General features: G+C 47.5%; 1 protein-coding gene across 1 annotated transcript; it reads right to left on the bottom strand.

Moving 5' to 3' along the window:
* Nucleotides 1–4838: 4838 nt before the first annotated feature.
* Nucleotides 4839–24422, bottom strand: LOC118856958 (complement C4-A-like). Its single transcript, XM_036767536.1, has 41 exons — nucleotides 24285–24422; nucleotides 23881–24079; nucleotides 23424–23625; nucleotides 23175–23245; nucleotides 22996–23084; nucleotides 22670–22752; nucleotides 22444–22540; nucleotides 22157–22262; nucleotides 21922–22048; nucleotides 21556–21671; nucleotides 21237–21416; nucleotides 20876–21061; nucleotides 20529–20714; nucleotides 20193–20348; nucleotides 19778–19904; nucleotides 19323–19397; nucleotides 19043–19237; nucleotides 18799–18913; nucleotides 18626–18696; nucleotides 18079–18218; nucleotides 17770–17967; nucleotides 17355–17406; nucleotides 17075–17164; nucleotides 16645–16854; nucleotides 16344–16419; nucleotides 16012–16168; nucleotides 15742–15879; nucleotides 15472–15643; nucleotides 14581–14813; nucleotides 14307–14474; nucleotides 13869–13928; nucleotides 13333–13426; nucleotides 13061–13244; nucleotides 12735–12825; nucleotides 12250–12324; nucleotides 6773–6875; nucleotides 6369–6458; nucleotides 5882–5977; nucleotides 5613–5696; nucleotides 5366–5498; nucleotides 4839–5205 (listed from the first exon to the last, which is right to left on the bottom strand). The coding sequence occupies exons 1-41, from the start codon at nucleotides 24347–24349 to the stop codon at nucleotides 5064–5066; spliced, it is 5232 nt and encodes a 1743-aa protein (XP_036623431.1). The 5' UTR covers nucleotides 24350–24422; the 3' UTR covers nucleotides 4839–5063.
* Nucleotides 24423–24979: the final 557 nt, after the last annotated feature.

Genomic DNA, 24979 nt, shown 5'->3' with positions numbered 1-24979 from the left:
TCTCTCCAAGCTAAATATTCACATTCAACAAAAGCCAAGTCCCCAAGGCAAAATGACTACCAGATGAATTTATGTCAAGAGATTAGAGCTCTTCTCTGAGAGGGAACTCTTTGTTGCTAACTTAGAGAGAAAGTTGAGCCAACACACAGTTAACAACAGTAGAGCAGAAAAGGAGTGGGTAGCTTTCAGAGTTGGTGTATAGCATCTGCAAACTGGGGATGATAATAGCACCTACCTGGAAGGGCTGTTGTGAGGATTCCTTCTAAAGCACTTAACAGAATACACATAGTAGGCACTATATGAATGCTTAGTAGAGAACCCTTTCCATTGAGGGAGAGGGCAGAGGAGATCTTCATCTGCACTAGTTCCCAGGCAGTAGCCATGAACCTGGTCAAGTGGTCTGAGGTCTGGAGGGAGCAGGATTGGCTGAACAGTCAAAGGTTCTCCTCTTTGGGATCAAGACCAGTGGAAGAATTTGGTCGATGCCCCCACTATATACAGCTGTTTATAGGGCATGTCAGTACACATCAGTGAAATGTGCCAGAAAGCCAAGTTGGGACTCTTACAAGAGTAGCAGAGTTTGGGGCATGAGCCCAATGATAATTTGGACGTTTGGGTGGTGACACCATGCTATGCTGGGCACAGGACCCTATGATCCTACTCACTAAGGAAAAGGCAGCTATTCTCAACCCCAGTAGCCCTCAACCTGCCCCCACCTGGCAAAATGGCACTCTCTCATCTCAGAGCAAAGAGTTTACTCCTGCTGCTTAACAACTGCCTCATGTTGTGGGTCCAGTGAGAAAAGGACTTGACTATCTAGCAGCTCCAAGTATGTTTCCTTTTGGGGGAAGCTCAAGCTCCCAGGATATACCATAAGGCCAAATATTTAGATGAGTCTCTGGGATTTAAAATACTCACCAGAATCCTGGGGTATTGACTGTCCAGCAGCCCCAAATTCAGTTTCTTTCTGAAAGAGTCAAAACTACGCAGTGACTCTGAGTATGAAGGACATTAGAGGAAAGGTAAGAACCACCAGAGAAGAGGGAGAATTCTATTGATCACTCTTTGGCTGTTGGGAGCCGTGAACCCTGCTTTGTTTCTGGGCTTCTCTGAGACCTACGAATTTCCTACATTTTCTATGGGGTGAGTATTTTTCCTCTATCCAACACCTATTACCGTAAACATTTGTGCAATAGCTAGGGGCTCTACTCTCCTCTTCTGTGGAAACTTAGAAGTGAGCTCTATTCTGGGTGGGGGAGATATGAACCAAAGAGAGTACAATCTTTTAGAACTGCCTCCAAGATGGTAGGAAAGCTGAGTGTCACAGAATCGATACTTTTGATCTTTCGAGAGTCTGTTGGAAAGCAAGGAGAATCAGATCAATCAATACTTAAAGAAATTAATTCAGGCTCTTCACTGGAAGCTTCATGCGGAAGCTGAACCTTTGGCCACATAATGAGAAGATGGGAACTCATTGGAAAAGACCCTGATGCTGGGAAAGATTGAAGGCAAAAAGAAAAGGGAACGACAGAGGATGAGATGGATGGATAGTGTCATAAAAATGATGAACATGAATTTGGACAGACTTCGAGAGACAGTGGAAGATTGAAGGGCCTGGCATGCCCTTCAATGGGCATGGGGTCACAAAGACTTCACATGACTAAAAGACTGAACAACAACAACCATGATTATATCCAGTCCGTGTCAGTCAACAGGGATCATAGGTCACAGTTTATTAGGTCACACCTCTTAACAATTAGATCTTCTTTTGAAAATAATCTGTTCGGTTTCCTTTAACCACTACTCCATTGAGAAGTATTAGTTTTATAGGCTATTCTCTATGCTGATGTCAGATCTTTTACTTAACATGTTTACTGCAAATTTTTCCCAACCTTTTTTTTCCTTCTAATATTAGATGTAATGTTAATAGACTAGGAAGATCTTTCCTGTCCATTAATAGGCCTATGTGACCACATGTGTTCAAGCGTGGATGTCTTGCTGCTTTGAGCTCTGGACCTGCTCACATTTGTGATACATCCTGAGTCACATAGAGCCCATTGGGGGAGGGACTTGCCTAAAGAAGAGCTTGCTTAAGGGGAGCCTTGCTTGTAGGAAGACTTTTATACACCTTTTGGTACTAAGCTAATTAGGCACTGAGTCAAGAGGGTTGTGATGCCTTCTGGCTGTGAGCCTATTAGCCAGAAGTATACTCTGTGGTGAGATTTTGCTTTGGGGGTTCACTTATGATTCCCTGGACAGGACTGTGAGTAGCCATTTGTTCAGAGGCGGCCCCGCCCCCAGCTACTCAGATGTATCTGTGCTTCCCCTCCCCCATCAGGTAGCGTATGTAAGTGGTTGTATGACCTTGTTCAGACAGCTGGAGCCCTGTCTGTTGGTCATTGTGATAATTTCTATGCTTGTATTTTCTCTATGTTCAGGGTGTTGATCTTTCCCCTGAACTAGGGAATATAATTAAAGTAAGATTACTGACCCCTTTAAAGGCCATCTTTCCTTCAAAAGCAGATCGGAGAACCTGAGCTAGCAGGATGTGCCAGGATTCTTGCTGTTACCTGGACATTATCTTCATTAGGCAAAATCTTTTTTTCTTTGCATAATCAAGCCCATCAGTTTTGTCTCCAATGATTTCTTACCTTTATTTTAGGAGTGGAGAGACTTTTATTTTTTTCATTGGTTTCCCAAGTGCCCAAGACGGTGCCTGGCATAAGGTAGTGGCTTGTTGATTGATAAAAATTATCCTCTTCTCGATATGTAAGACAGATATTGTTCTTTCAATAATTTTTATTATTTTATAGCTAGTTGACTTATTTTGTGTATGTTCCAAACAAATGTGTACACGCATATACTTAATTTTTGTATATATTGTGAAGTAGGGTGAAGTGGATAGAGTACTGGGCCTAGAGTCAGGAAGACCTGAGGTCAAATCCAGCCTCAGGTACTTACTAGCTATGTGTACCTGGGCAAGTCACTTAAACTTCTTTGCCTCAGTTTCCTCATCTGTAAAATGAGGTGGAGAAAGAAATGGCAAACCACTCCAGTATCTTTGCCAAGAAAATCCCAAATGGGGTCATGAAGAGTTGGACAGGACTGAAAAAACTGAACAGCATAGATGGATACCCATTTTTTTCTGGCCATTTCAGCCTTTTTGTTGAATAGTGGTTCCATTCCTCAGTGTTTTTTTTTAAACTATGGGTTTATCAAATATGAAACTCATAAGATATTTATTGAATGTGACCAACAATGATTTCTGTTACTTTAGGAATTATTTCTAACTCAATTAAATATTTTACCATCTCAGTGACATTCACTGCCAGAGTGAATAGCATGGTAAACAACTGAATACCTAGGCCAAGTTAATTTCAGGTGTTCCTAGTTCTTGCACTGAGGGGAAGTGAGGCAACGTAGATAGATTACCATAAAATTTGAATCCAAGACTTCAAGAGTCCCATCAAATAAATGAGGTTAGTGTTTGTGTCATGTCTGTTGTTTTTGTTTTTCAAATTGTATTTTCTTTTTGATTCCAAATTCTCTATTCCCTCTCTTCCCTCCTCCACCCATTGAGAAGGCAAGAAATACAAATACGAAGTCCTGCAAAACAAATTTCCATATTAAAGGAAATGGTCGTTTACGTTAGTGTTTAATGTTCCTAAAGACTGGAGGCACCAACGAGGGCAGAGATGGTATGTAGGGATCATAAGATTTAGGGTCCGGGAGGGACCTTAGAGTTCACTAATCTGATACCTCCCAACCCCACCCCCACCTCCCAGTTCTACAAGTGAAGAAACTATGGCCCAGAGAAGTTTAAATGATTTGCCCAAGGTCACACAGGTATGAGGGTTTGAACCTAGGCCCACTGTCTCCAAAATCAGTAATCTTTTCATTCTCCCATACTACCTTAACGGCAGAAACAAAGTCTGGATAACCCTAACCACATGCCTCCTTGTCCAATGGCGGTTTCTGCCATGGAGGCATTGTAGCATAGTAGACAGAGTGCTGGACTTAAGAAAACAAAGGTTTAAATCGCTACTTTGACATTACTAGCTATGTGGCCAGAAACAACTCCCACCCTCTCTGAGTCTCAGTTTCTCCATCTGTAAAATGGAGATCATATTTGTTTCACAATGTTACTGTAAGGCTCAGGTGAGATCATTTCTGTCAAGGACTTCACTATTTTTCAATCTCTTATTTCCCTAACATTTAGCAGAATGCACAGCCAACAGTGGGTCGGGGTTCATGGTATTATGTTATGTGTCCCAATGGGAGATACCAGAGAAGACAAAGCAAGAGGGGTGAAGCCAGAGAGAAAGCGAGAAGAGCCAAGGTCAGGGGAAGCACAGGTCTTAAGGAAGAGAGAAGGGAGGAAATAAAGAATACTAGGAAGGCAGACCAAAGTGGGAAGAGGACAGGATGGGGAACAATTCAGGTAAAATGGGGCAAGGAAAGCAGAGAAAAAACCAAGGGAATGCAGGGACTTGTAGCCATGAAATGGGTAACATGCAATGCGGTCAATTCCAAAGTTATAAGGGCCATGTCACTGGAGGTAAGGTTGAGTAGCTCAGTGCGCAATAAAGTAGGCACAAGAACAGATGTGAGTGAGAGGGTGTGGCAGGAGACCTAAGTGTCAGAATTTGCTAAAAGGTCAAAGGAACGAAGAATGAGTCTGAGAGAAGCTAGAAGGGGTCACGGTAACTGGGTGAGAGAAAGGGTTAGGGAAAGTGGAAGTGTGGAACAACGGTCACAGATGCAGAGGTCATATGTCTAAGAGCAGTGGTCCAGAGAAAGTGACAGGGGCAAAGATAACACAAATGAATACCACTGACTTGGTCATCAAACAAATTTTTATTACGCTCTTCCATGTCTTGGTTTCCAGTATGGGAGATGAGGATAGGAGGGAAAGAGGAAGTCAAGAGTGTGGTCCTAAAGAAACATCCCTTCCTTTCACGAAGAAGAAACGTGAGAGCATAGGGCAGGTGTGAAGGACAAGATTTAGGGTACCTTGAGTGAGGAAATTCCACGGAGGTAGGGGAGGGAGAGGATATCACACACTAAACCTGACACCCTTGTATTTCATATTTCTGGAGGAATTCATTGAGGTTGGCACAAGCAGACCTATATCGCAGAGCTTGGCAGTTCTTTTCAGAAGGTATCTCCTCAATCCAAGTCATAGAGTCCAGCAAATACTGGGGCCTGTGTAGGAAAAAGGTAGTAAGGATGTGAGCCTGAGAGGCATGCAAGGCCTGGGTCCCTAAGTCCCCAGGGGATGGAGGGGCTTGGGTCCTCAGAGGGAAGGAGGAAGAAAAGCCAAGCACAGAAAGGGTAGGGTCACTCTGGGTCATAGATAACTCACTGGTCCTTAATGTCAAAGGTGACACCATCAAGCCCCATGATCAAATATTTCTTCCCAGGTTCCAGCTGCAGGCGACATGAGACTCGGACCAGGAAGTTTCGAGTCTGGCCAATACTGGCTTTGACATCTTGAGCTAGGGGAATGACAAGGAAAAGAGAAGACATTAAAGGGGCAAGGATATCCCACTACCATCCATATCTCCATTCCCCAGCTACCCCCACCCATCTTTTGCAGCCCCTGTCAGTACTATAGTGCAGAACACGGGTGATCCTGGTTTCAAAGAGTCTGAAGGCAACTTTGTCCTCTGCCCGAAGAACCTCGACTTGGAAACCTGTTATTGGGAAGAAGGGAACACAGGTCACCCCAGGGGTTGAGAAATTTAGACTTGATGTGGTTGGATGCTAAGTCAAAAGTTTGAGGGGTAGGAGGTATCTAGAAAAAAGTTGGAAAATTGGAGGCCTTAGGATTCCTGGATCCCTAAAGGAAAAGGCAAGAGCCTGAGGGTTATCAATTCACCATAATGCACACGTGGATCATAGCAGGCATAGTTCATCCTGACTTCTTCCACCATTTTCTCTACATCTGTGATTCGGTGTTTTTTAGGACATTTTCCTAAGAAAGGGGAAAACAAAAGGTGTAATGAGCAAAGAAAGAGAGAGAAAAAAAATCTATGTGTATGTCCATCCACAATTTCAAAGAACTCAAGATGAAACATGCACTCAAAACACAAATGGAGACTTTTTTTTTCTTTGGTTTAGGGGTTTTTTTTAATATGGCTGACACAGAAGTCTGCTTTGCTTCATTATACGTGTTTGTCACAGTTTTGTTTTTCTTGCTTTCTCCTTTTGTGGGAAGGAGGAGAGAATAGGGACAGAGACCACTAGACAACAGGTACCATTTCTCTCTATTTCTCATTGTCTCTGGTGCCTCCAAGTTCCAAAAAGTATGTATCATATTCCCCCTGGAGTCATACCTTACCCACCCACTATTGCTTATAACTCACCTTCTGCACACTGGCAAACATCCCCAGAGCATAGTGTGGACAGAAGTTTACTCCTACTCGGGGCCCCATAGAACACAACACATTTCTCCCCTGTGGTGAGGATGAAGAAGTCACAGAGAGTCACAAACCTGTCTCCCCATTTCCCCTCCTACTGCTCCATGGAGGACAGGAGGAAAGTTCATAGCACAGCAGTCAGGAAGAAGGGGGGAACCTCAGGCTCAGGACTCCCCTTCCATCTCCAAATCAGTCAAGAATTCCAAACAATCCTATGCGTTCTCAGAATGCCCAAGGTCCTTGTGGGTCCTATGCTATCCCATGGGTTCCCTTCCTCCCCTCTCCTGCCCCACTCCACCCCCACCAGAGGCAGAGGCCCAGGTTCTCCCATGCTCCCTCTCTCCACTCACCAGGCTCATAGTAGTTATAAAGAACAGCACTGGCTGGCTGCACCAACCCCACAGGCACCTCCTGCACAGCCTCAAAGCCCACACAATCCCGGGATGCCGACACCTGGAGTCACAGGGCAAGGGTGCGCAAGCTGCTGTTGAGACCATCCCTGCCCCCCAGTCTATTGGCTGTCTGTCTGTTTCTCTCTCTCTCTCTCTCTCTCTCTCTCTCTCTCTCTCTCTCTCTCTCTCTCTCTCTCTCTTTCTCGCTCTCGCTAGTTTTCTCCATTATCTCCTTTGTCTCTGCTCCCTCTTCATTTTGGTCTGTTACTCTGATCCAGAGATAGTATCATGCAGTGGGAAAAGCACTCCATTTGGCATCAGAGGACCCAGGGTCAAATCTGCTAATTACTACCTAATAAACCTGGGCCAGTCATTTCATTTCTCTTGGTTTCAAGTTCGTCATCTGTAAAAGAAAAGGGTAGCGAGCACAAATCTTTGGAGGTTCCTTCCAGCTATAAATTTATGATGCTGAGTAAGTAGAGGATGACCTCAGAGAGGAAGGTATAGGCAGCGAGGGGCCGGGAAAGGCTTCCTGCAGAAGGCAGTGTTTGGTCTAATACGACAGCCACTGGAAAAGACCTGATAGTGGGAAACGGAACATCATGTGGGAGCAACACCAACGTAGGCCAGTAGGGCTGGACCATACAGAGCATGGAGGGGATCAGTGTGTAAGAAAATTATTAGAAAGACAAGAAGAGCCCAGATAAGGAAAAGATTTGAATGCCAAATGGAGGTTTATTTGATCCTACAAGTATTTGGGGGAGCCAACACATCTAAACTGAATTTATCTTTCCTTCTAAACCAACTCCCCTTCTGATTTCCCTGTCACTATCCATTGGTACCACCGCTTTTCAAGTTAATAGGGCTCAATACCTAGAGGCAAAAAGAATGAGCATTTCTATAGCACCTACTGTGTGCCAAGCTGAGTGAAAGCCTTTTACAGTTGAGGAAACTGGGGCAAACAGAGGTTAAATGACTTGCCAAGGGTCACACAGGTAGTACGCATCTGAGGCAAGACTTAGGGCTTCTTGATTCCAGGCCCAAGGCTCTATCCACTGTACTCCCTAGCTACCAACCTAGGAGATATCTCTGACTCCTTTCCATCACCATAACAGTTACCCATTAATTTTTTCCTTTAAAACATCTCTCCTATCTGTCTTTTCTCCCCATTCTCACTGCTCCTCCACTACTCAAGCCCTCATGGTCTCAGGCCTGGTCTCTTAAACAGCCTCCTGACCAGTTTCCTTGCTTCCATGCTTTCTCCTTCCCAGTCCTGCCACCAGATTCATCTGCTTTCATTCTATCATGAGATGCAATGACTCTTCCCTTAGTCTGTATTATTGCCATGTGTTTAAAATACTGCAATCACAAAAGCTGCCGGAGAACTTTTCTTTGGGTGGACTTAGCAATATCAGCCTGGGGGCGGTCTGAACACTCACTGGGTTCACACTGTTAAAGGGGTCTGGGACACAGAAGAGGCAAAGGGCCCCTGCTATGGCTGCTCTTGTGGAAGCCCTACCCTTACTTTCTATGCTGCAACTTTGCTAAAGTTGTTGATTATTTCAAGTAGTTTTAACAGTTGATTCTCTAAGTATACCATCATATCACCTGCAAAGAGTGATAGTTTTGTTTCCTCATTGTCTGTTCTAATTCCTTCAATTTCTTTTTCTTCTCATTGCTAAAGCTAACATTTCTAGTACTACAATATTGAATAATAGTGGTGATAAGCATCCTTGTTTTTTTGTTTGTTTGTTTTTGTTTTTTGGACGGTAGAAGGCAAGACAATTGGGGTTAAGTGACTTGCCCAAAGTCACACAGCTAGTAAGTGTGTCAAGTGTCTGAGGCTGGATTTGAACTCAGGTCCTCCTGCTCCAGGGCCACTGCTCTACTCACTGCGCCACCTAGCTGGCCCTAAGCAACCTTCTTTTACCCCTGATCTTACTGGGAAAGCTTCTAGCTTATCCCCATTACATGTAATGCTTGCTGATTATTTTAAGGAAAGCTCCATTTATTCCTGTGCTCTCTAGTGTTTTAATAGGAATATGTGCTGTATTTTATCAAAAGCTTTTTCTGCATCTATTGAGATAATTATATGATTTCTGTTGGTTCTGTTATTGATATGGTCAATCATGCTGATAGTTTTCTTAATATTGAATCAGCCCTGAATTCCTGGTATAAATCCCACCTCATCATAGTGTATTACCCAGGTGACATAGTGCTGTAATCTCCTTAATGTTTTATTCAAGATTTGTACATCAATATTCATTAGGGAAATTGGTCTATAATACTGTTCCTCTGTTTTGGCTCTTCCTGGTTTAAGTATCAGCCCTACTCTTATTGTCAAATATTTCTCTCTGCCTCAGTCAGTCTGCTTGAAACCCACCAACATGAGCCAATGAGCAACTGGCTACTAACTTACTACTATGAGCAACGTCTATCATCTCAGTGTCATCAGAGGGCTGAGAACTACAGACATCCCAGGGTCTAATCAGAAATGGGAACTCCATGGTAGGTCAGAGGAGGGGTAAGAGAAAGCAGCAGCAGGGCATGACCCAAAGAGGAAGTTGGTCTTTCTGGGATAGTGGCAGTGGGCAGTCTTTGGGGGTGATAATGGCAGCAACCAACACTGTCCATGAAATGATGCTGGACCACAATACCTGCTGGAACTCAGGAGAAAAAGCCCAGTTTCATTTATAGGCAGAGCCAGCGTTGACAATGGCTCATGTTAGTAGGTTTCCAGCAAATGACCAAGACAGAGAGAGATGGTTGAACATGAGGGCAGGGCTTCCGGAAGAGCAGCCAGAGCAGGGGCTCTTTGCCTTTTCTGCATCCCAGACTCCCTTGGCAGTCTGCTGTAGCATAGAGACCCTTTCTCAGAATAGCCTTTTTAGAAGACCAAAGGAAATGAGACATTTCAGTCAGAGGTTAGGTAAAAAAAAAAAAAAAAAAGGGTTTTCCTTCATTTTGTCAAATTAAGAATCCCTAACCTATAGAGACCTCAAGGAGAAGAGCAAGGGAGGCACCTTTGAGGTCTGTGACAGATGCCCTTCAGACCCAAGGGAGGAATCTCTGGGACAAGACAAGGAAGACAAAGCAGACTCAACCAGAGTTTAGGAGATGGGGTTCAGGGAGGAACGGGAATGAGTCAAGTGTCCACCAGTTTAACCCATGCCTTGCCATTGCCTTTCAACTACTATAAGCTCTGTGAAAGGTGGCAGGGTCTCATGCAAAAGCACTACAAATGAAGGGAGGAGACTGGGCAAGTCACTTCCCTCTGTATACCTTGGTTTCCCCCTCTGTAAAGTAGGAATAACCCAACTTGCCCTACATACATCATAGTTCTGTTTGGAGGAAAGCGCTTATAAATCTCAAAGCATTACATGAATGTGAATTTTTTTAAGTTAAACTTTCTAAGTCTCTCAAGACCTAATACAGCACTCTACATACAGTAGGGACTTAATAAATGTTTGATAAATGAATGAATGAACGAACATTTCCAATGCTGACTTTCAGTCAACAAATCTGTGGCTGGGCTGGATTCGCAAAAAGATTACATCTCAGTAATTCATAAATTCATCAGGTTTTTCTTCTGTGTGATTTGTCTTGCTTTTTCCTCTGGTTCACTTTGCATTGAAACGAATGGCCTTATAAACTCTAAAGTGCTTGTAAAAATTGTGAGTACAAAACTTAAGTTATATGTTGTCTTACATTGTTTCCTATTGTTTCATGTCAGTCAATAGCACTTATTAAGCACCTACTATGTGTCAAGAACTGCGCTAAATGCTGGGGATATAAAGAAAGGCAAAAAGGAGTCCCTGCGCACAGGGGACACAGTCTAATGCGGGGGACAATGTGCAAACAACTGTACAAACTATATATGGGATAAATTGGAGATAATCTCAGTGGGAAGGCTTTAGAATTAAAGAGAATTGGGAAAGGCTTCCTGTAGAAGGTGGGATTTCACCTGGGATTTAAAGGAAGCCCAGGAAACAAGAGGGGCAGATATGTGGCACACTGGGTAGCGTGTGAAGCCTGGAGTCAAGGCGACCTGAGTTCAAATCCAGCCTCAGACACTTACTAGCTCTGTCACACTGGGCAAGTCCAATAACCTCTATTTGCCTCAGTTTCCTCAACTATGAAATGGGGTCCCTAGAGAAGGAAATGGCGAGCCACCCTAGTATCCTTGCCAAGAGAACCCCATAAAAATGGGATCATTAATAGTCCAACACAGCTAAAATTTAACAACAAGGACACAAGGAGGTAGAGAGTAAGCATTCCAGGCCTTGGTGATGGAGTGACTTGTTCAAGGAATAGCAAGGATGCCAGTATCACTGGACCTCAAGAGTTTGGGGAGATGGAGAGGATTTAAGGCATATGAAGACTAGAAAGGTTGGGGAGAGACTAGGTTATGAATGGCTTTTAATGTCAAACAGAGGATTTTAGATTTCATCCTGGAGGTAACAGGGAGCCATAGGAGTTGATTGAGCAGCAAGGAGGAAACGTGGTCACACCTGCACTTTACTAAGTTAGTTTGACAACTGAGTGGAGGAGGGATAGGAATGGAGAGAGACTGATGAGGATGTCCACTATGGAAGTAACAGAGTCATCAGAGAGTAGGGGGCTCATACAAGAAATGTCACAAAAGCAAAATGTCTCTGAAGCATCCAGTTCCAGATGTCTAATGGGCAACTGGGGATGTGAAACTGGAGAGAGGTTGGGGCTGGACAAGTAGATCTGAGAGTCATCTGCATAGAGATAATAATTAAAGCCATGGGAGTTAAAGAGATGATCAAATGAAATACAACAGAGAGAAAAGAGGACCCAGGAGAGAGCCTTTGGGTGACCACCAAGGTGAGCACACCTGAACTGGATGAAGATCCAGCAAAGGAGACAGAGAAGGAGAGGTCAGATGGGTAGAAGGAAAACCAGGAGAGAGTGAAATCCCAAAAACTTAGAGAAAAGAGAGTAGAAGAAAAAGACAGAGATTGACAGTATCAGAAGCTGTGGAGAGTCCAAGGAGGAGGACAATTAAGAAAAGGTCACTAGATCTGGCAATTAGGAGATCATTAGTAATTCTGGAAAGAGAAGTTTCAGTTGAATGATGAGGTCAGAGTAATGTGAGATGAGGAAGAGGGGAGAAGAGGGAGGTCCCTTAAATGATCTCCATTTTTTTTCAGGGAAATGTGAGGAAGGGTTCTCATTGAGATGGTGGGGGGAAGGGGAACTTTGGGCAGTCTGAGGAGAGAGGAAAAGATTTGGAAAAGCCGCTATGGTGAGGAGAATAGTCAATTGATTCAGTTTTCTGTGAACAGGGACTGTGTCTTTATATTCCCCAGATGCTTAGCACAACACTGGATGTATAGAGCAGAGACTGCTAGAATCCCTGGGTACCCCCCAAATCCTCCCCCCATGGACACACACACACACACACTCACCGAATCGAAGTACAGCAGGACATGGGGTCCCTGGGTCTCAAAGTGACTCACATAACGATCTGAGAGTGAGGTCAGCTGGGGAGAGAAAAAATTGAGATCAAGGAAACATCAGAGAGCTTCCCACTGAAAGGACCAGAGCCATTGAAGGAGAAAAGGGGAACAAGGACAGTACCCAGCATGTCTGCCTCACCCGGACATGAATGGCTAACTGTGGGAGCTGAGATGGCTGAGTCTGGGCAGATAGGAGGGAGCCCAAGCTCTTGGGTTCCTGAAGGCAACTGGAAGGTCACAGAATGTAGGATCATAGATCAAGAGCTGAGAGGCTGCTCAGGGACCATCTTCATTCAGTCACCTCATTTTATAAATAAGGCACAGGGAATTTAAATGAATAGGTCAAGGTCACATAGGATTTGAACCCAGAACCTATGATTCCAGAGATAACAAGATAATTGTGACCCAAACGGGGAGAAGGAGGATACTCATACCTTTTCTAGGTCAGTATGCAGAGCATGGAATCCACTCAGCAGGGTGATGTCTACGATAGCCATTCCAGGGAATCTGACCCCATCACTTCGCCTTTGGGGGGAGATACTTTGGGTGACTCCAGCTTCTACTGACCTTCAAGTACTCTCCCTCCCACTATCCAACCCTGATCCCCCATGGCTCAACCTCCACCCTCCCACCCAGACTCTGCCTGCCCCTCTGTTTACCACCCTGGGATGTAGGCATCTGCTCACCCATTCCCTGGCTTCACTCCCCACCCACCCCCACATCAAGCTCTTATCTCCCTCAGGTACCTGCCCTAACTCACCAGATGCATACTTCATAATGCACCCTCTCCTCCTTCTCGTCTCCTGCCTTGGGCACTTCCCTCTTCCGGCGGTTCCGACGCCCCTCAAAAAGCTGCAGGGGTGTCACAGGGGACACCAAGGGACTTGGGTCATCTCTAAGTTGGGATTCTTCCTCATAGTATTCATAGTCATCGTTTGATGATGCTAGCATTGGAACACAGGCATGAGAAGGGATCCAGGTATCTTACTCCCTGGCCCTTCTTCCCTCAACTCCCTCCCACCCTGCATTCACCTGAATACTCCACAGAGCCTGTGACTATCACTTCCAGCTTGAAGTCCTTACAAGTTGTATTTTTCTCCTCCAGGATGTTGAATTTACGTAGAATCTTGGGGGGAAGAAGGGATTTGGTTTTGATTTTATTTGGGGGGGAGAAGGGGAAAAATCCGGGTGATTCTGTCCCTATTCTTTATCTTATTTATATCCACACTGGCCAGCCTCGCCCACTCAGCCCACATCACAGGTCTTCTCCATGATACAGCTGGTTAGACCACATGATGTCAGCTCTAAGACACAGTGTTTCCCCTGGGCTGAGAGGTCTCTGAAGTCCCTTCCCTTCCTGGATAAGTAGGAATTCCCTCCCTGCCTTCCAGGGTGTCAGCATCAACAAGTATTTATTAAATACTAAAAATGTGCAGGGAATACAAAGCCAACAGTAAGTCTTAACTCTGACACTCCTAACCCCAGCTCATCTCTCTGGTCCACCTGCCACCTCCTGCCCAGTCCTCTGCTCCCTCCTCTTATGGTACAGAAGCCTCTCCACTTCTCACCTTTAAGGTCCCTTTGCCGTTTCCTCCCACTTTGACAGTGATCTTGCTGCCCAAGGGGAACTTGTGGAGAGTAGGAAGAGAGAAACATCTCAAATGAGGAAATAAAAAGGCTATCTGCCCACTCCCCAACCCATTCCCTCTTCAGTGGTAGAGAAATTAGCTAAGAGAGAGGAAGAGGAAAGGAGGAAAGGAAAACAGGGACATCTAGAAAATGGGGGGGAGGGAGAAGAGAATAGGACCTAGGTAAGTGCCCCTCTACCCACACACACTCCCTAGTAGCAGCTAAGCCCTCTTGACTCAGAGGCTGTACAAGTGGTGAGGTCAGGAGCTAAGGCTGGGAGGGGCACAGGTGGGAGTCAGCACCTCTAGGCTCACTTCTGAGAGCTACAAAGGCCCCAGTCCCCAGTAGCCTTGGCTGCCAATCCCAGGGACTCTCACCTGTAGATCCTCCTCTAGCCCCGATGTTTGACTGTTGTCTAACTGGATGACGCTGGTCTTAGTTCCTTGGCGTCCTGGACCGCTCAGGGTCACATTGAGGTGGGTCTCTGTGGTTGTATGGCTGGCGATCCAGTACTCAGATAGGGCATCCAGGGCGACTACTGTGTCCTGGAAAAATTCCCATTATTCTCCAGCCTAGAATGTAGGGAGATCTCCTTCCACCCTGCCTCCCTCCCCTACCATTCCCCAGGACCCTGGACTCAGGCCCGTTTACCTGGGTACTGCGGAATCCCCCTTGGAAGCTCGCCTGGTGGGTTAGCCAGTTTGCAGCCTGATCAGCCAGCTCAGCCTTCCCCTCTCGTAACAGCAGGTGGAGCAGTACATAAGCTGTTGTTTCCACCCACAGGGCTGGAGCCAGGGGAGTGGGCTTCGAGGGGCCACCATCGGCACTTGCAGTTGGTGAGATAACATTTTGAGATGCAGCAATCGGACCCCAGTATAGGTCATCTGTGAGGTGCAGACAACATAAAAGCAGAGACAGGAAAGAGAGAGAGGAACAGAAATAGTCACAGAGTCAGAAATACAATCACAGCACTTCTGCCTCCATGTCCCTGAACTGTCCTTCTGGAGTTTTTGGCTTTTACTATTTTATCCCCAGAGGGACCTGCTATTCCGAACTCCTTCAGAGGACTAAAGCCTGGTCCCTTCCTTTGTTATTTCTGAGTTTGGCCCCTCAGGAATTCTTCTAGTTTCCCCTACATCCTGACCCTCCACATTGCTGCCAACTCCTCCCCAGCCTGGGCTTCTCACCCACAGGCATTTAAATCCTTTCCTGCTGGACTCAGTTTTCTAGGCAGCTAGGTGGTACAATGGACAGAGCCCTGGGCCTCAAGTCAGGGAGATCTGAGTTCAAATTTGGCCTCAGACACTTACTGGAATAACCCTGAGCAAGTCAGCCTCTGCCTGCTTCACTTTCTTCTTCCACAAGGTGGGGATAATAGCACCCATCTCAGAAGGTGGTGGTGAGAACCAAATGAGACGACATTTGTAAAGCATTCAGCACAGGGGCTGGTGCACAGTAGGTGCTTATTTCCTTCCTTCCGACACAAGAGCCCAGACTCATCCATCTGCTCCCAGGGTCACAACTGTGTCTTTGGACACTTACCTCCCTTTCCTTGGGCCATGGCCATAATGTTATTATGGGCAAGATTCTGGTCATCTTGGGGGGCCTTAGTCAGGGTCAGGGCATAGGCTGTGATGGCAGCTGCATGAGATCCCAGGAGCCCAGCAGCTACCTTTGCCGCCAGGAATGAGTCTGCACGTGAGATCGAGGCTTTCTAGGGGGGAAATGGGCTCTTTGAATTCCTGGGTCCCCGAGGGAGGTAGGATTTTCAGGGAAGAGTCTGGGGGCAAGGAAGATGAGTACTGCATTTACCACTCTCTGCAGCTGCTCTTTGATTCTCTCCCTGTCGGGATCATCCTCAGAGGTCTGGAAGGCAGTCAAACTATGCTGGAGGGCCACAACCACAAAGGCAGTTAGGGCCACAGACTCATCTGGTCCCACCAGGCCACCCTGGAAGAAAAGAACAAAGCCAACAATAAGATATTGCCATGTTAGGGCAGGGGAAGAGCCTTCTGTGTCCTTCCCCTCCAGCAGACTTGACACTTCTCAGCTCCCTCCCACCCTCACCCCTGACCCAAGCACCTGCATATCCCTGTGGAGGACTGGACAAGGGTCTTGAAAAGAGCCATCCCCAAACTGCTTTGTCAGAAGCCACTGGGCTGTCTCCCTCAGCCCTTCCAGAGAGCCTCCCACCTGCTCCTGGGCTATGCTGAGCACTTTTAGGACAAAGGCCGTGAGCCTGGAAGAAAGGGAGGTAGGAGTCAACACAGCCCCCCAACTTTTGGTTCTCATACCACCATTCCCAGCCTCCCCATGCCCCCCCCCCGCCCCGAGACCATGTGGTCCTGCCCAAATCTCTCCCCTGCCAAATCTTGCCCTCTACTCCTTGCTCCTTTCCCGGTGGTCCATCTCACCAAGTGCTGCTATCCCGGTGCAACCAAGCTCCATAGGAGCCATCTGTTTTCCTGAACTGCAGAATACGAGCATAGCCTTCGGGTACAGAAAAGAGCTGCTGGCTTCCCTTCCACCTCCTGCCTCTTCCCACCCTCCAATCCACCACCCTCACCAACAACATTTTTTGGTTCTCTACTTTTCTCCAACCATCCCACCCCAAGGTTCTTCTTCCCACCTTCTCTTCTTGTATCATGCTCTCCCAAATCCCCTGACCTTCATCCTTACCCAGCTCTTCCTCATCCCCTTACTTCTACTTCACACCTTTCTCGATGAGATCTGCTGCATGGTCCTTCATCTCAGGGGGAAGCTTCCCCCACTGCTCAGTCTTGTCCAGATATCGAGAAGCAGCAAGTGTGGGGGACAGGTAGACCATGGTTTGCTCTCCACAACCCCGGGGCACCCTCAGCAAAGATCCCAGCCCTCCTGGGGACAGGGCCCCCCCAGAGCCCAGGGTCTCCATGGGCTCAGAGGCTGCATGGGACAAAAGAGAAAAGAATCCACGACTGAGGTCTCCAAGATGACAGATTGGAAGGGCAGAAGGGTCATGAGATTACTGTGGGATTCAGAGGCCAAAGGATCAGAAAGGGGGAACATCAACAGGGGTTCAGAGTAAGGTCACTGCGGTAGAGGTTACTGGGGGAAAATTAGGGGTCAGGCAACCTGGGAATGTGGAGTCAGCAAAATTGACTACCTGTAACACGAACGACACTACTGAAGTCTCCATCGGGGATAGCATTGGATGGGTTCTCCCCAGGAATATCAAAGGACCGACCACGGAAGTCTAAAGAGAAGTACGAAGTCAGGGATCTGGGAAAGGGCATAGCATATTCCCCTATCCCTGGAGATTCTTTAATACTCTCCCTCAAATCTTATTCCTCATACATATGTACTCTGAGGAGAGATGCACATTAGTAGCAGACCAAGAAGTGAGGCATGAACCCTAGGGAGTAAGAGACTGGGGGATCACTCACCTAGGGGGTTCAGCTTGTAGGCATACTCCTTTATCTGGACTGCTCCTTCCCTCTGTCAGGTGAAGGTAAAGCACAAGTGATCACTCAAAAGCCAAGGAGACAAGGCCTGATCCATCTCTAAGTCTCAGACTACCCTCAACCCCTGCTTGTAGGGTTTGGGCAGCAGAGACTTTGGGGGGGTGGGAGAGGCATGCAGCAAGGAGGGAAAGGAGCTGCTGGCCTAGGATTTAGGAGTAAGCAGGAAAGCCGAGCAGAAGATCAGAGGGATGTGTCCCATGAGAAAGGAAAGTAGGGAATGTGATCCAAAAGGGAACTGGGGTCTCAGGTTTGGGGACTTGGGAATGTATTTGAGGAAGGAATCTGACAGGTAGGTAAGGGTAAGGGTGGAGGATGGGTCATGGGTCCCATCTCTCACCTCGATGTGCAGGACCTTGGACACAGCATCTCCAAAAGGTCCCTGGGCCAAGACCTTCAGAGACACATCAGCAGCAGCCGTGGGCACCACGGGAAAGGAGACAGGCCGTGCTGAGGTAGCAGGAACCTCCACCTGGAGCACTCTGCCGCCACCGCCAGCAAGGCACAGCCCTTCCACAGGGGACACCTGGACATTCACCTGGGTGGGGGGAGGTCGAGATAGGAGGGAGGAATGAAGAAAATCATGGGGACCAAGTAGCCCTCTCCTCTCACTTCCCCACTTGCTTCTCCCACTCCCCATACAACTCACGGACAAGTTCTTATTCCAATAGTTATAGATGACAGGTCGAAGCTCTATCTGCTCAAATCTTCGGACAGAGTAGGGAAGGCGGAGATGCAAGTGGAATTCTTGGAAAACTCTAACCTGGACAGGTTGAGCCACGCAAAGACCTGCTCAGGGGCAGAGTCATAGAGATGAGTGAGAGTGAAGGAACAGAGGCATGATACACTCATGGGGCATTTAGGGGAATAGAAAAACAAAGAAGGAAAGAGAAAAGGAATAGTTATGAGTTAGGGTACAGCACAGGAGAGGCTGGGAAAAGCACAGGAAGGGACACACGCTGTCCCACCACAACTAATTGAGTTGCCTAAGATGCCCCTAAAGCCCTGACTCTCCTAACTCTCCAGGCCCAGGGCTTCAAGACCAATGACTCAGATTTCCCCTCCCTTCCTAGAAGCTACTCCTTGGGAAACCACAAGCTAACTAGGATACCCAGAGTGACAGAAGACTCCATTTTAAGATGACATTAAGAGGGGGAGGGCAAAGAAGAAAGGATGGGTAGTGGTACTGTGGTCACCTTTTGTCTGGGAAAGGCTCACAGCATGGATCTCCCATGTGGTCAGGGAATCAGGGACAAGCTCATATACCCTATATTGCAGGAGCATAAAGAACATCTATCAAACCTGGGGGCTGGATGCTGGGGTCCCCAAGGGACATGGCAGTTATGAGGATGGCATATGGCCTCCTTACTTTTTAACTTTGTCTACTGTCCACAGGGTCCAGAGCCAATTCTCCGGGAAATAACTCCGGACAAGGATATCATCTTCAACAAGCAGTTCCTCTTCCTCTTCCCATATGTCCTGGGCTAGGATGAGTGAGAAAGATACAAATGTGGTTCCTCACCTTGAAGGCTCTGGGCACCCTGGCCCACCAGCATTCCCACCTACCCTTAACCTTGGAGACACAGGCCATGACCATTGCCCAAAACTGTTACCTCGGGCAAGCCCCGTGCTGCCCCTGATGCGGGCCTTTTTACGAAGCTCCTCAGCAAACTGGCAGCAGGACAGGAAGGAATCGTGGCAGGTGGGGTCTGTCACTCTGGACACTCGCTCTTTGCAGGATCGGCGCATCGGCAACGGCGTCATCCCATCCTTGCAGCAGCGCTTGGCTTGACCAGTGTATTGATTCACTGTGGATAGTGGAAGAGTGCTCACTAGAAATGGCCCCCCACCACTAGACACAGCTGAGGTTCTGACTCCAGGATCAGCACTCACTCTTCTGAAGTATTTCCTTCTGGAAATCCACGTCTCTTTTTTTCCGGCTTTTATTCTCCTTGGGGCATCTCAGACCTACAGAAGCAGGTGATAAAAGGATGGAGGCCTAGTCATACAAATCCCATGTTCTGTCCTTCCTCTCCTTCTATAAAACTGTTTCCATCCTTCCCCTACCTTCCCCTTCTCTTTCTCCTTCCCATTCTCTCTCCTTAAACCCAGAGTATCAAACCTTGAAGATAATCCATTCCTACTCCCTAGTTTTATAGATAAGGAAAGTGAAGCACAGATAGAGGAAGGCCATGGCCACACAGCAAGTTAACAGCGGATTTCCTGACTCCCAGACCACTGCTATTTCACACTATCTCACCTTCCTACTCCCAACTTTCCATTCTCCCTCCCGGTCCTTTCTCCATCCTCTCCCTTTCACTCCCCCTACCCTCAAACTCTGTTCTTACTGCTCCTGGGCTCCGTCCATCTGTGTCCATCAGAAAACATCAAACCAGCCGAGACAAAAACCTGGAGAGCACTGATCCCACCCCCAGGGCCACAGCCCAGGTCATAGCTGTTCATGGCACTGAAGACCTGAGGTAAAGAAAGTCAAGAGATGCTTTGGGAGGTGGCAACGAAAAGGCAAACAATAGGGAAGAGTGAACAAGACAGAGGGAAACGGAGAAGCAGAAAGAGGAGGGCTGCTGTGAGAGAAAGGGCACTGAGTACAAGAGGACGGGGCCATGAAACAGGGTGAAGTCTGCAGGGAAACTGAAAGGAGAGAGGTTTGGGGGAGCTGGAGGGAGGGACGGAGTGGCCAAGGAGTCGGGGGACATAGCCAAAGGATGAGGAAGAGGAGCTTCTGAGGACTAGGAACCCAACCTTGTTCATACGGAGAGAGTTGTGCCTCTGGCCACCTGCTGCATACACCGCAGTGTCCACAGCCCCCAGAGCTACAGTGGCTGAGGAATCTGTGTATAAATTCAGACTCAGCTGGTCCCCAGGCCGAAGTTCTGTCCTATCCACTTTCAGTTCCAGCTGGGGATAGAAGAGAAAAACAAAGCAGGGCAACATTACTGGGAGGAAGAAGTTCCTTCCTATTCTTCACATCTTCTGAGCTTTCTTTGAACTTGAGCCGATCCTTCTTCTCTCCCTCTCTGTCCACCTCTATCTCATCACATCTTCTCTCCTCCATCTCTCCTCCCCTTCCCCCATTACCTTTCCCTCACAATCCCCTGCTTGGACATCTACTTTCAAGGAGCTGGCGACTGGCAGACCATTGTGGTAATAGAAGGCGATGATGCGGAAAGAAGGCACAAGTTGGGAGGTTACAGGTACAGAGATGGAGGTCACAGTCCCCTTTGCCACTCGATGCATGGATACAATCTCCCCACGCGACAGGACCTGAGGGTGTCACAGTGGTTGGTGAGACAGAAGTATCTGAAAGGAGCTTCCCCTCTACCCTTCTGTCTTTCTTACACTCTCTCTCCACCTATGGGGAAGGACTGTCTACCTCTGCCCTGATCTTTGTTCCAACAATCTTGCGCTTACTGGCCTATCCTCACCAGGTAGTAGTAATAGGAGAAGGTCGCTCCATCAGCTCCCACAGCACGAAGGTTTAGAGTGAATGTCTGTCCCACATGGGGAGGTCTGGAATCCAGCCGCTCCATGGACAAGATCCCAGAACCTCCAGAAGGTGGAGCACGAGCAGTAAGGGTGGCCTCTGCTGGGAAGGGGGATCCTGCAGATACCTTCGAGGAGGCAATAAAGAGAAAGGGAAAGGTCAGAGGGACTCAGCAGTCTGGTCCTTCAACTCCCAGATCTCCACCTTATCCCCGAGTGACACAAGCCTCCAGCTCTGGGCACCCCCTTCTCCTGTCCCCAGTTTTTTCCTGCCTTCTCTAGCGTGTCTGGCTCCCATCTCACCATGAGCTGTAACTCTTGGGTGGCTTGGGGGATATTGATGAGGGCGCTGACATGACCCTTCTCATCTGTGTTGAGGTTAAGAACCTGGATGCTAGAATCAACTCCTGAGGTGATAAATTTGGTGGAAACTTTGACGGGGATCCCAGGGGCTGAAGAGCCAGAGACATCCTGAACCAAGCCCTGAGGGTGGGTAAAAGAGAAGTCAGAGAAGAAGAAATAGAGAAAAATGCTGTCCCATCCCCCTTCTCTGTATTGCCTCTCCCAACCTCTCTTGTATTCTCCCTCCCTATCCTCTTTTCCAACACCCTCCAGGAATGACCTGTAGCAGGAAAGGGGTTCCCGGTACAAAATATCGCTGGGTGCTACTGAGATCCACCAAAAATGGAGATGAGACAAAGCGCAAAGACGTAAGTTCAGCTTCCTCTAGTTCTCCCCCTGGGTCCATAGAAATAGACATATACAAAAAGTCAGGGACAAAAAAGCAGAGACAAAGAGATAGGGAAGGGAGGTGGACACAGAAAGACATAGCGATCACTGTCTCTTCATCCTTCCCTCTCTAGAAGGAACTCATGGGTGGGTAGGTACACAGATGGGAAGGTTGGGAGAGGAGGGGAGACTATGTGTGGATGTCCAAAGCAGGGATCAGAGTGGAGAGGTAAGGAGTGAGAGGTCTAGGGTCACCCACCAGGGGATTCAATGACAGCAGCTCCTACATAGAGGCGAAGCCCCTGAAGATTGTCCATCATAGAGATGTTCAATGCCTTCCGGATCTCTGCTCCTGAAAGGGTAATGCTACAGAGACCATCTGACAACTGAGGAGGGAAGATCAAAAGAGAAAGCAGACAGCTGTGGTGAAAATCCCACCTATCATTCCATCCCCCTCCCCTACCCAAGTGCCTTCCATGACATCTGAGCCCCACCTTGGACTGCTTTTCCAGTCCTCGAAGGAATTTCTTCTCACCACTCTCATCCAGGACTCCAAATCGAATATAAGCTACTCCTTGCACTGACTTCCCATATACATACCTAGAGACAAAGGATATTTGGAAGGACCCCTGGGAGAAGAGGCCAAGGTGGGGGGTGGCCAGGGTGGGGGGGAAGGAGGAAATAGAACAAAAGGAAGAGTCCTAAGGAAGGGGGAAGAGGAGGTGAGGAGAGATGCAAGGGTTATTGGGAACAGTATGCAGAGGTGGAAAAAAATAAATACTTGGCCTGGACATTCAACCGGACATGCACATCAACACCAGGAGCTACCAGCACATAGGGCTCTTCAGGTATGATCTTCACCTCAAAGTTAGGGAGAACTAATTAAGAGCAGAGGGGAGGAGAACATGTCAAACAGTAATGAAAACACCCCTTCTCTCTGAGATTCAGTATCGAGCCCCAACCTTCTCTCCCCTTAGGACACTATCCCCCTAGTCTCCAGCTCTTACCATATTTCTTCACCTCAAACTCAGTACTGCTGTTGGAGTCCAAGCTGTCAGAGAATCGAGCTGAGATCCTCCAGGTTCCAGGCCTGAGAAGGAATAGAGAGGTAGCTCAGCCTGAGCCTCATGGAAAAAGAATGTTGTCCTTGTATACACTGGGAGAATTTGGGAGACAATCCAGGGGTCTGTGAAGGTCACAGTGGCCTATGCAGCAGGCAGAATCTCTGGGGTCTGGAGTGAGGTGACTGGAGGAAGGGGTAGAAAGTGAGAAGGTATTTAAGGGAGATATATAGGAGTATTCCAGTGTGGGAAGGATTCAAGAAAGAGCTCACTCTGAGATGTCAGGTATCACAAAATCATCCTGGAAAACAGATCTTTTAGGAAACACCTCATTCTTCCGAACTTGAAGGCCGTGAGAGTTCTAGGAGAAGAGGGACTCAGTGAACAACCCTAGAGGTGGAAGGTTAGAAATCAGGGGTCACAGTAGGGGAGTTAGAGACCAGGGACTCACCTGAACAGTAATAGTCAGCGTATCCGTGGATGGTTTCATGCTCTGATCCAGAGCAAAGACTCGGAATCGCACTAGAGGAAATGATAGAGAGGTGTCAGTGGGCCAAAGGAGGGAATTCCATGAGCTCTATTTTTCTCTTTCCTTCTTCTCATCCTCTCCCCTTACAAAGGAAGGCTATTCTCTACATGGTATGACTGCAATACACTTGTGTTGCTGGATAAGAAGGAATTGAAGCTATGGACTCCTCACCACGCTGGCCAGGGTTGTAGATGGGCTGGTCCGTCTGTAGAAAAAGGTGACCCCGACGTGAGGAAAATAACAGGTTGACACCCTGAGTGTCTGTTTGTCGAGACAGAGCTGATTTCAGCCATGATGTCTTGGCCACAAGTTGCACTTGACGGGACTCACGAAGCTTATTGAGACCACAGAGCTGTACATGGACCAGTGGGACCTGAGGGTAGATGGGGACAGCGTCAGAGGCAGAAAGTGAAGAGTAAGAGACAGAGATATGGAAAGACCAAGGGAGAATGAGATGCACAAAGACCAAGAGCAGAAAAACAGATGTAGGGTCAGAATCAGAGGCAAGAAGGTAAATGATATGTAAAGAAAAACAAAATGGAGACAGCAACTAGGTGACAGGCACAAAAAGACAGTAGGAGCAACTGGATGTAGGCTGATGGGGGCAGGGAGCTGGGGGTGCAATTACCGGGAGGCTAAGTAGCTGATAGTCATGGTCAGAGTCCAGGGTAAAAGGGACATCCTCGGAGCAATGCGCTGGGGTCCCTGATGGATTTCTCAGGAAGATAATACCCCTGACTTTCTGCCCCTTTGAACCCCCCTGGAGTTGTAGTCCCACTGAAAGTGGTACACCCAGGCGAACCACGGAGGGTGAAAAGATCAGCAGCCTAAGGGAAATGGGGGTGGGGGGGGGGTTAGGACCTGCAGGTACAGAGCTCCCTTCTTCCCTCACCCAAGCCACTGACCTTCCCACCTAGTCTTCAACCAAGAACCCACTTCCCAAGACACCCAGGTGTTTTTGTTCCATAGCTGCTAGGTCTCCCATCCCCTGTCTCCATAACCCTCAGGGACACAGATAGTTTTCCCCAAGACCTGGCTTCCTGTACAGTCAAGGTGAAGAGGCTTGAAACCCAAAGCAGCATCCATAAGAGCTTCATGGTTGGGAAGACTGCAGGGATGGTCAATCCCAGCTGTCCATCTACTCCCTTCTGCCTGGCTTGGGGTCCAGGAGAGATCACTTTGGACTTTGCTCCACCCCTGCTGTGGTCTAGCTGGGAAAACACGTGACAATTAAGAAATGCAACTGGCCCAAAGCCCAGTACTGGAAGTACTGGAAACCTGGGGCCCTGGGAGGAAATCTTGGATTCCTTTAATATGGGGGCCTTTCTGAAACAGGATGGTCTCTCTGAAGTGTGTTATCTCCCCAATCCTGATATTTATACAGGTGAAGTGAGGGTATGCAGTGTCTCCTCTCCACAACCTTCATTCCCACATAACCCTAGTGATACTTGGTTGTTATTTGGTATGAGACCCATCACAAATTCTAAGGCCTTGGTAGATTTCCACTGAAATCACAGTAATACCTTTACTGTTACTGGAGACCCTTTCAGTTTTTTAAATTATTTTTTATGGGGGGGGGGGGGGTGCAGGGAGACCCTTTTCAATGTCTACCTCTCTCCCATATGAATTCTGTTATGGAGGGGAGACATCCAGACCTGGAGTTATCCTTCCTCATCCCTACAACTGAGCACCAAACAGATACTTTACATTTAAATGAGGCCTTAAAG

This window comes from Trichosurus vulpecula, chromosome 7, assembly GCF_011100635.1.
Source record: "Trichosurus vulpecula isolate mTriVul1 chromosome 7, mTriVul1.pri, whole genome shotgun sequence".
NCBI lineage: Eukaryota > Metazoa > Chordata > Mammalia > Diprotodontia > Phalangeridae > Trichosurus > Trichosurus vulpecula.
Note: the sequence above shows the minus strand (reverse complement) of the source record. Positions and strands in the feature narration are given on the sequence as shown.

Bases quoted from the DNA above. Each gene is read 5' to 3' on its own strand.
- LOC118856958 (XM_036767536.1), bottom strand. From the start codon at position 24,349: ATGAAGCTCTTATGGATGCTGCTTTGGGTTTCAAGCCTCTTCACCTTG. The intron at 23,085-23,174 runs GTGAGTCCCTGG...CTCTTCTCCTAG, and splicing joins CGCTGACTATTACTGTTCAG to AACTCTCACGGCCTTCAAGT. The intron at 18,697-18,798 runs GTAAGGAGGCCA...CCTGCAATATAG, and splicing joins ACAGTAGACAAAGTTAAAAA to GGTATATGAGCTTGTCCCTG.